This window comes from Hypanus sabinus, chromosome 19, assembly GCF_030144855.1.
Source record: "Hypanus sabinus isolate sHypSab1 chromosome 19, sHypSab1.hap1, whole genome shotgun sequence".
Taxonomy (NCBI): Eukaryota; Metazoa; Chordata; class Chondrichthyes; order Myliobatiformes; family Dasyatidae; genus Hypanus; species Hypanus sabinus.
Window position 1 is genome coordinate 16641234 of NC_082724.1, and position 9241 is coordinate 16650474.

The 9241-nt window shown below is 42.0% G+C and overlaps 1 protein-coding gene across 3 annotated transcripts; it reads right to left on the reverse strand.

Annotated features, from left to right (window-relative positions):
- Positions 1 to 471: 471 nt before the first annotated feature.
- LOC132377758 (MKRN2 opposite strand protein-like) lies at positions 472 to 9231 on the reverse strand. 3 transcript variants are annotated; one of them, XM_059944085.1, is made up of 5 exons: positions 8983 to 9231; positions 5138 to 5502; positions 2773 to 2822; positions 1658 to 1820; positions 472 to 1012 (listed from the first exon to the last, which is right to left on the reverse strand). In XM_059944085.1, exons 2-5 carry the CDS (start codon positions 5200 to 5202, stop codon positions 784 to 786), a joined length of 507 nt encoding a protein of 168 aa, XP_059800068.1. In that variant the 5' UTR covers positions 5203 to 5502; positions 8983 to 9231; the 3' UTR covers positions 472 to 783. The 3 variants fall into 3 exon arrangements, with proteins under 3 accessions (XP_059800068.1, XP_059800066.1, XP_059800067.1); XM_059944083.1 differs by having other exon boundaries at positions 5055 to 5502; XM_059944084.1 differs by lacking the exon at positions 8983 to 9231 and having other exon boundaries at positions 1957 to 2822; positions 5055 to 5152.
- Positions 9232 to 9241: the final 10 nt, after the last annotated feature.

The following is a 9241-nucleotide window of genomic DNA, read 5'->3' on the forward strand; positions in this document are numbered from 1 at the left end:
GAAACTACACTGGCCTAATTCTGTTCCTGTGTCTTATAGTTTTATCAAACAAAATACTTGTTGGAAAAAAAAGAAATTCACTTAGATTTACAAGTCAAGAATCTCTATTCAAATGATTTTTGAACAACAAATGGAGACCAGTGATTTAGCCCGATGGCACATTTTATTCAATAAGTCCCAGCCTTAAAGTGCAAGTCCAGGAGAGACTTGCATGGGGAAAACTGAATGCTGAAGCACAGTTAGCATTTATTTCCCACATGCATTTGGAGACGGCAGAAGCTCAGTTGGTTTCACATTGTACCAATGTTGAAACCTGAAAGGTTTACTGTTGCTTTCCAGAGTATTCAACTATGAAGAAAGCAGTACAAGGAACCCTTCCTGCTTTCTTCCATGCAAACCCAGGGTTGCTGACACCACCACACAATAATTCACAACCACTTCCAATGTATGAATTCAGCTTATTACCTTGGACAATATTTAACATACAATTTTATTGTGTGAGCTTGAGAACAATAATGCTTGCATCTCCAGTATCCAGGGTTGTTTACAATGAAATAAAATATTATTTTACTTCAGTTATTTATATTAGTTCCATTGTAGATACAATTAGCGGTTAATTTATTATAAAAATTACCTTGTAATTTTACCTTGTAATTTATCTTGTAATTTTTTAATAATAGGAGGAAATGCAATTCTATTAATCAATGCAAGTTTGATTTTTCTAAACATTTCACTGAGTAATGATTTTTTTTAAGTCACATTTAGACGAGGGCTGTTCAGTTTTTAAAACTGGGTGCTAACTTCTTCAGTTTGGATATCATCGGCAATATAGTAGTAGCTTCTGCATAACTCTCGATAAAGTGTGATGTACTTGGAGGCTCGCTTTGTCCGTGGAACCACAAACCTCTCGGTAAATTCCATCCTACTCAGCTGCCGTTTACTTTGTGCTGCCAAGACACGATTGATGAAGGTCAATGCATAGGAATAACAGTTGTGCTCATATTCATCGTACCTGGAAACACAAATGATAATCATATTCAGAAAATTGATTACAATTGTGATCATTCAAATACCACTTTTAACTGTTAACGTAAATGGAAAAGGTAATGTTATCAACCATGATGTATCAAGTGAGACTTAGAGACAGAAGACCGTGACACTGGTGAAGAAGATTGAAGAGCTGAATAGTAGAAGTGGAGGAGTAAATTTGCGATTGCTTTGTTGGTTAATGAAGGTAGGGGTGGGCTTAAAACATAAGTTTCTCAAGTTTTGTATATACTGTAGTTAATATGCTAAATTATCCAAATGAAAGATGATGTAGGAGCATAATGATTTTTACTGGGCACATTTCCATTTGATCCATTCTGCCACTTCATTTGCAGTGGAAACCTGATTTTTTTTTCTTTAAAACATGGCAGAAACCAGCATTGTTGCAGATACCATCTTAATGCAGGGTCTCACTCCACAATGTTAACGAATCCTGCCATCCTACACCTAAAGATGCTGCTCAACCCATTACAGTCCTCCAGCAGATTAAATATTGTTCCATCTTCCAGCAAATGCAGTCTCTTGTGTCACCAGGATAAAACCTATGCTTGCAAGGTGAAATTATTGAAATAAACCTGATGGGCTAAAAAAAATGTTCTGTGATCCATACCTGTTTGGAATCCATATGTCAGCATTGGAGAATTGCTCCAAATAAAGATCCCACTGGTTAATTAAATTGTACGTGTCTGATTGTACCAGTGGTACAGAAATACATTCCTCCCAACCACAGCCATCTCTTTGGACACCGGTTTTAATGTAATTGTACACAACTCCTGCAATAAAAGAATAACGAAAACTTCAGAGTTACTACAGGAAGCGAAACTAAAAGATAAAAACATAGAAAACCTACAGCACCATGCAGGCCTTTCGGCCCACAAAGCTTCCTAAAGTACTTCCTTTAGAAATTACCTCGGGTTACCCATAGCCCTTTATTTTTGTAAGCTCCGTGTACCTGTCCAGGACGTATCCGCCTCCACCACCGCGGCCGGCAGCCCGTTCCACTCCCTGCGTTAAAAAACTTACCCCGAACATCTCCTCTGTAGCTACTTCCAAGCACCTTAAAATGTATCATAATTCTTGGTCACTTAAGTGTAACATTTTATTGAAACTTTAAGCAGCACAGAAAAGAAACATTTTGAAACACCAAAAAAAAGCTCACAAAGAAATAGTTTGTGTCAGTTCGTGCATGGAAAAGACCTCCTGAGTATATTGCTGAACCATATCACCAAACATTATTGATGCAGTACCAATACCATAGTTTCGTCTAACAGTTCATGACGAATAGAATAAATTTGGAAAGTAAGCTAGTTATGAATACAAGCAATTATTTATTAAGACCATAAAGTATTTGCAAACCAAATTTCTACACCATTCATATAAAATGATTAAGCTCAAGCTATTACATAACAAAAATGATCTAGTGCTTTGCCGGCATATATGACAAATAAACTCTTCTCAGGCATCGAGTATTACTGACAAACTCCGCCATCTTCATCAGGAATGATGCCCGAGCATGTCGACTCCGGTGGTATTTATACCCCTGTAAGTCTGTCCCTCCTGATTGGATGAAGATTAGCCAATCAGGTCTCCGCTCTCCTCCCTTGTTCACATAACAATTTTGGCTCAATTACTTTCACAATGTTGTATTCCTATGCAGTATGTTTTAATGTACCTATCCTGTGCTTAAATTCTAAATTAAGAAGTATGGTCTTATTTTGAACTCACCCTGAGTATTTGAGATACCAACATGAAGATCAGCTTGTCCATCATATTCTCTGAGGAAAAAATAAGTTTTATTAAGCGTTAAATGCAGTCCTTATAGAGCCATGTTAGCTGGAGAACAGGGTAACTGAAGGAACGAAAATACATCTTGAAAAGAAATGAGAAAGTGCGGCGATTTTGAAATGTGAAAAGACTACAGGAAGAGGAAAGCTTCAGTAAATGTGGACAGAACAGTGAGATTTTTACGTCTCAATCATAAAAAAAGAAACTACGTTTTGAAGGAAATAAATAAGAAAATGTGCAACTTTCAACTAAACTTCATTAGGTCTCGTATTGCCTTCTTGTTACCAACTCTACAACTATTGCTGTACGTGAGCCAATAATTCCTCGGCAAGCGGCCACTGGAATAAATCCTACACAAAGCATGTAAACTGTTATACTTGTAAAAGAGATGATCTGTTAGACTATTGTGGGTTAGAAATCCAAAGCCTTGTTACTCAGGGTGGGGTGGGGTTGGGGGGTGTAGCTGCTATCCGCATGATATCGACATGTCTCGAAACGTCCTGCCGTGGAAAGGGTCTCTTCAAGTTCCGTGTGGACTGCAGTGCGAGACAGCAATAAAGATCGTATGAAGGAAAGCGGAACCTGCTGGAAACAATCAATAGGACAAATGCTCAGGCAGTATTTTGCTTTCGGACCAATTAAACAAAAAATTGTTGATCCAATTACTTATTTCGCTTTACTTGAGGGAGAAGACAGCCTCTGATCTCTGCGGTATTCCATCGCAGCTCTTCAGCACCGCTCGAAACTGTCAAATTAGGTCGGGACGTAGCATGCAAACTTGTAACTCGGGGACAAGTTTCGTAGAAATATGGTGAATAACCAAGAGTGTTAGGCACAGAAATATAGTTTGGGTACACAGTACTGTAATAATATGTATTGCACTGTAGGGAGAGGGGAGGGAACTGAGAGCGCCAGAGAGACTTTCCGAAATGATCAATGAACTAATTGTTTGGAATCAAATGGCCTTGCCTGGTGTCTCAGAGCTGAGTGTGTCTGCACCTGCACCAACCCCGTCCCAGGCTCTCCTTCTCTGCCACCTGTCCCACACCCCTCCACCCTCACCATTCTCAACATCCTTCGCTCCCGCCAGATTTACAATCTCACTCTCCGTTCCACGCTGGCGTGCGAAAGGCTACTCTCTGGCAACCTCGCTATATAAATGTGCAACCCAAGAGTACTTCCTGCACAGTACTGCAGAAAATGTAAACTTGGACTTACTTTAATGTCGGATTCTTGACTGTGATTTAGACGAAAATGTTGGTGGGTTGATGAATAAGAAGCAGATTACACGGAAATTGCCAAAGTTATTGATGGCTGATAAAGGCTTCAGCGGGATGTAAAGTTGTAAATAGGCAGGGAAATGGCAGGCGATGCTTAACCCCTGCAAGTGTGCGGTGCTGAAGTTTCAAGAACAAATGTATGCGGAACGTAGGCACTGAGTGGCAGGACTTTTAGAACTGATGTAGACAGAGGACTTCGTCCAAGTGCATCCCTCCCTGAAAGCGGCGACACAAGCGGATGGGGTAGTGATGAAGCCTTGCTTGCTTTCACTGTTGGGAACATTAAGTATGAAAGATGTGAGCGTTGCAGTTGTATAAAACTTCGATTAGGCCGCATCTGGAGGATTGTGTGCAGGTTTGGTTACCTCGCTGCAGGAGAAGTGAGGTTTTGGAGAGAGTGCAGGAGAGATGCATCGGGATTGGCGAGAATTGGCTACAGGGAGAAGTGGGACAAAGTTGGATCGTTTTCTCTGGAGTATCGAAGGCTGGGGGGGGGGGGTGGCGGTGGGGGAGCGATCTGATAGAAGTATGAAAATGAATGAGGCAACCAATAGATAGGGTAGAGAGTCAGAATTTTACTCCCCAGAGTGGAATGCCGACCACTTTAAGGGCACAGGGGCAAAATTTAAAGGAGATTTAAGAAGTAAACTTTTTTTTTAACTCCAAGAGTGGTAGATGCCCGAACCCCACCCAGGAGAAGCAAATATTTAAGACTCATTTAGATAGATGTGAGCAGGCAGCGAACGGAGGAATATACACTATAAACAGACCGGTATGCGGTTTAAATTGGCAGCACGGTTAGCACAGACATCCCGGTCCTGTGCTTTACTCTTCTATAAGCCATCGAATCAGGTTTTGAGGACAACAGATTGCGGTGTAATTTTAAGGCAGCAAATTATGGATAATTAATATTTCTGCTCCACTATCAAGATTTTTGTTTACCTCAGGAACGATCCCTTAGTAGGTCTGATGAGGAAAGAACACTTTTCATGATGCCCATCTACAAAGCAGTTAGGAATACTGACCGGGGCATCTTCCAGTCTTCGTCCCAAGAGACTCTGGCCACAGATCGGACATTCCACTGGTACATTAAAGCAATAAATATCTTTGCCACAATGGCGAAAGGTTATAATCCGATTCTCCATTCCCTTCTTCCCCGGTGGAGTACGGAAGTCATCCAAACTCGGCGATCCCGCGGTCTCTTTAAATACCGATTTCGCCCGGCTGCCTCGGATTGACAAGATTGACAGTAACAAAAGCCAATCAGAACTTGAACATTAATATTAATTATCAATTGTCCCGTGCTAGGAAGATGATTGGTTGCTGATCCAACTATTATGTTGGACGACGTGGACGGATTGAGCTCCTGTTCCACTCACTGCAAACAGATCTGTAGGGATAAAAACAAGAGACACGACTCCCATTGAAACTTAAGCGACTGTCCACGTTGCAGACGGTGATGCAGCTGATGTATTGCAAGTATATATTTCCAACCTTCCCTGCTGTATTTTGCATCCTATTTTGTTGTTCGGAGTATTCGAAAAAAGTTTGAGGCAGGCCCCCAGCCCACTCAAAATGTTCAGGAGTAGATTCGCTGACAAATTTGAATATAATTTGAATTAATATGGAGGTTGGAAGAAGCCCCATATTCCGTCTGAGTAACCTTCAGTCTGATGGTATGAACACCAATTTCTCCAACCAAAGGTATCTTCCCCTTCTAAACTCTATTCTTTAATTCCCCCTCTGGCCTCTTACTTCACTTCTCTTCACCTGCCCATCGCCTCTCCTTGCTCCTTCCCTTTCTCTCATGGTCCTCTCTCCTCCCCCATCAGGTTCCTCCTTCTCCGGCCTTCTTTTTGACCTGTCACCTCCTGGCTTCTTACAGTACAACCCCCCCCTCACACACCCACACCCACCTGCCAGCTGATACTCCTCCCCTCACCTTCTTATTCTGGCGTCCCCACCTCTTTCCTTTCTAGTCCAGTCAACCTGGAACGTCGACTGTTCGTTCCGCTCCATAGATGCTACCAGATCTGCCGAGCTCCTGCGGCACGTGTGTGTGTGTGTGTGTGTGTGTGTGTGTGTGTGTGTGTGTGTGTGTGTGTGTGTGTGTGTGTGTGTGTGTGAGTGTGTGTGTGTGTGTGTATGTGTGTGTGTGTGTGTGTGTGTGTGTGTGTGTGTGTGTGTGTGTGTGTGTGTGTGTGTGTGTGTGTGTGTGTGTGTGTGTGCTTTGTATTCCCAGCATCTGCAGAATCTCCTGTGTGTCGATATTAATTAGCAAGGTTCTGCAACAGATGAAGTGAGAGAAGGTGTGGGAATCTGCGAAACAGAACGTGGCCTGCGTTGTTCGGTTAAGGCACAGAAGTTGCCCAGGACAATAGACAGTAGGTGCAGGAGTGGGCCATTCGGCCCTTCTAGCCAGCACCGCCATTCACTGTGATCATGGCTGATCATACACAATCAGTACCCCATTCCTGCCCTCCCCCCGTATCCCTTGACCCCGCTATCTATAAGAGCTCTATCTAACTCTCTCTTGAATGCATCCAGAGACTTGGCCTCCACTGCCTTCTGGGGCAGATCATTCCACATATCCACCACTCTCTGGGTGAAAAAGTTTTTCCGCATCTCTGTTCTAAATGGCCTACCACTTATTCTTAAACCGCTTATTCTGGACGGCATTAGATAGGGCAAAGTTCAACAGGAGTGAAGTTCAGGAAAAGGTGGAAGCTGCCAGGATTAATGGCGTTGGAAGACAGATTCCTGCTAAGAGTGCGGCAAAAAGCAGGAGGTAACCAGTAGGCATCCGATGTCAGATGTCTGAGGCAACCGATTGAGTCAAGGGAAGATTTATTTTGAGTTGTTGTACTTGACCTAGAACTGAAAGGAAATAGCTTACACAGTTCTGGGGCGCCTTCCTTCACCGGCTCTGAGGACGGCGAAATCTCTGGAGTAATCTCCCTCAGAGTTGTTGGGGGGGGGGGGTTGGAATTATATAATTGCATATTACTTTCATACCTTAGAAGCAACTAAAGTTAGAAGTTAAGCCATTTGTTTAGCAGTTCGGGAGTTGAGGGCTACGGGATCTGGCCTGTGGTAGATTAGCCATACTAATACTGAATGGCGGGAGGGGTTTCAGGGCGAACTTCAGGAGATAGTCGTAGTGTTGCCTGATCGGTTTGTTTAGCAAAGATTATGACAATATTATTCATGAGATATTTGTAAATAAATATTTACTAATCATTTTAAGGAATCAGTCAAACATTATCTTATTATTCACGGGATTCGGGCCTTACTAAAATGCCACTTGCACAGTCCATCTCCTAAACGGATGAAGTGGTTTTGGAATAAATGGCACTAATTGTTCGGGAGTCCAGACCAATCCCGGAATGACAGACCTCCCTCCCGGGGTGTCCTTTGAAGAATGACCAGTCATTCAACACGCCAGCAAGGTTTCCGAACCAGGAGCTGCCCCGGTTGTTTCCATGAGGGGCACAGTTTTCACGCGGTGGTGATCCCGTCTGCCTTGCGAGGTATGTTACGGGTAGTTTCACTAGGTTGCTTAAGTTCCCAGCACCGTTCATTTCATGGAGTGAACACTGGAGCTTGGGTAAATATTTAGACTTGCGGGGTGGTTAAACAAAAAACATCGCTGTGTTAAACCTCTTGTCTAAACGTGTGAAAAACAAAAATGCTGCCCGGTTCAGTTGAATCCGTGCAGCTGTTCTAAAGGACAATGGCTTCTGTTGAAGAAGAAGAAAAATATCACATTTCCGCTCTGTTAAAACCACCTGTCAACAAGGACAATCAGATATACGTGATAGTTTACCGGCATATCCTTTATAGAATTAGTAATTACTAATTTAATATGACTGCTATACACGTTTACTCTTGCAGATAATTAGTTGAATAAACACAATTGATTTGATCGATTCCTTAATTTGTAAAAATTTATTCAGTTGATCCAAATGAATATGTCATGAATAATAATGACATAATCCTTGTTAATTTATTTAATCAAAAACAATCAGACAGCACAACGATAATCTCCCAAAGATAGGATACTTGCACACTAAAATTGGTTTCCAGTCGTTGTCTTTGCAGGAGCTCAAGATAAATATTTATCTGGCACATTAATACTAAACTGTCCTATCCACATAGGGAGAATTGGTCATTTTCCCTGAAACTCCAGCTCTCCTGAACCTTTAAACTCTCACGGGATTTTGCCAGAACACAGGAAACACCTGCGGAGCGCTTAGGTTATCCAAAATAACTCCATGTATTCAAACCCAGATTCCAGATAATGTAGCACCTTTAAGATAGGAAGAAAACGTAATTTCATTCCAAAATCAACTACATCTGATAATTGTTCTGATGTATGTTCGATTAAAATTAATACAAGTGATAATATCCAATTCTGTTTATTACAATTTATTACAATTCTGTTTCATTAAAAAAATGTAATTTTTGGTATCCACTTTTCGTGTTACTTTTGGCCACCCAATGCCATCGGGATAAGATATATATAACTCCTACATTAATGTGTACAACTAATATTAGAACTTACAGAATAAGTTTTGGGGGAAGTACATTTAATTCATGCATTGTCCATATTCTAAAGCCTCATTCCCGAATAATATTACTCCATTGATATTTATACAATGCGTTGTTTGCCGTTACCGCCTACCATATTTGAAAGCAGGTGTCACGAACGGCGACCTGCCATTCCTTTAGAACCGAATGGACAAGGAGATATTGGATTACTCCAGCAATAGCAAAAGTAAATGCAAGAACAGAACAATTTAAATTAAAGGAAAATGGAAACGTATCAAACCTTCTCACAGTTTGTTTAGATACACAGACCCATTCTTACCAGTTTCATAAATCCTCAGCTATGTCCTTCTTCTGTTTCCTTGTGCCATGAGGGCGCAAAGGGATAGGCAACCGGGCGGCACACCTGAGTCCAGTTTCTGATGAGAAATTACCACCTTTATTTCTCTCTCCTCGGGCGCTGTCTGACCTGCTAACTTATTTTCAGCACTCCAAGTGTCTGACCGGGTGGGAAAGGACCTCGGACGGTCGGACAGCCGGCGCAACCCTGGAGCCCAGATGTGTGACGCGGGTTGCCCGTT

What these genes read in the sequence shown, in the direction of transcription:
- LOC132377758 (XM_059944083.1), bottom strand. Translation starts at nt 5,257, where the DNA reads ATGGAGAATCGGATTATAACCTTTCGCCATTGTGGCAAAGATATTTAT. An exon ending in TGGTATCTCAAATACTCAGG is followed by an intron (nt 1,821 to 2,772) that starts GTGAGTTCAAAA and finishes CTTTTATTGCAG; the next exon opens with GAGTTGTGTACAATTACATT. An exon ending in GACATATGGATTCCAAACAG is followed by an intron (nt 1,013 to 1,657) that starts GTATGGATCACA and finishes TTGTGTTTCCAG; the next exon opens with GTACGATGAATATGAGCACA.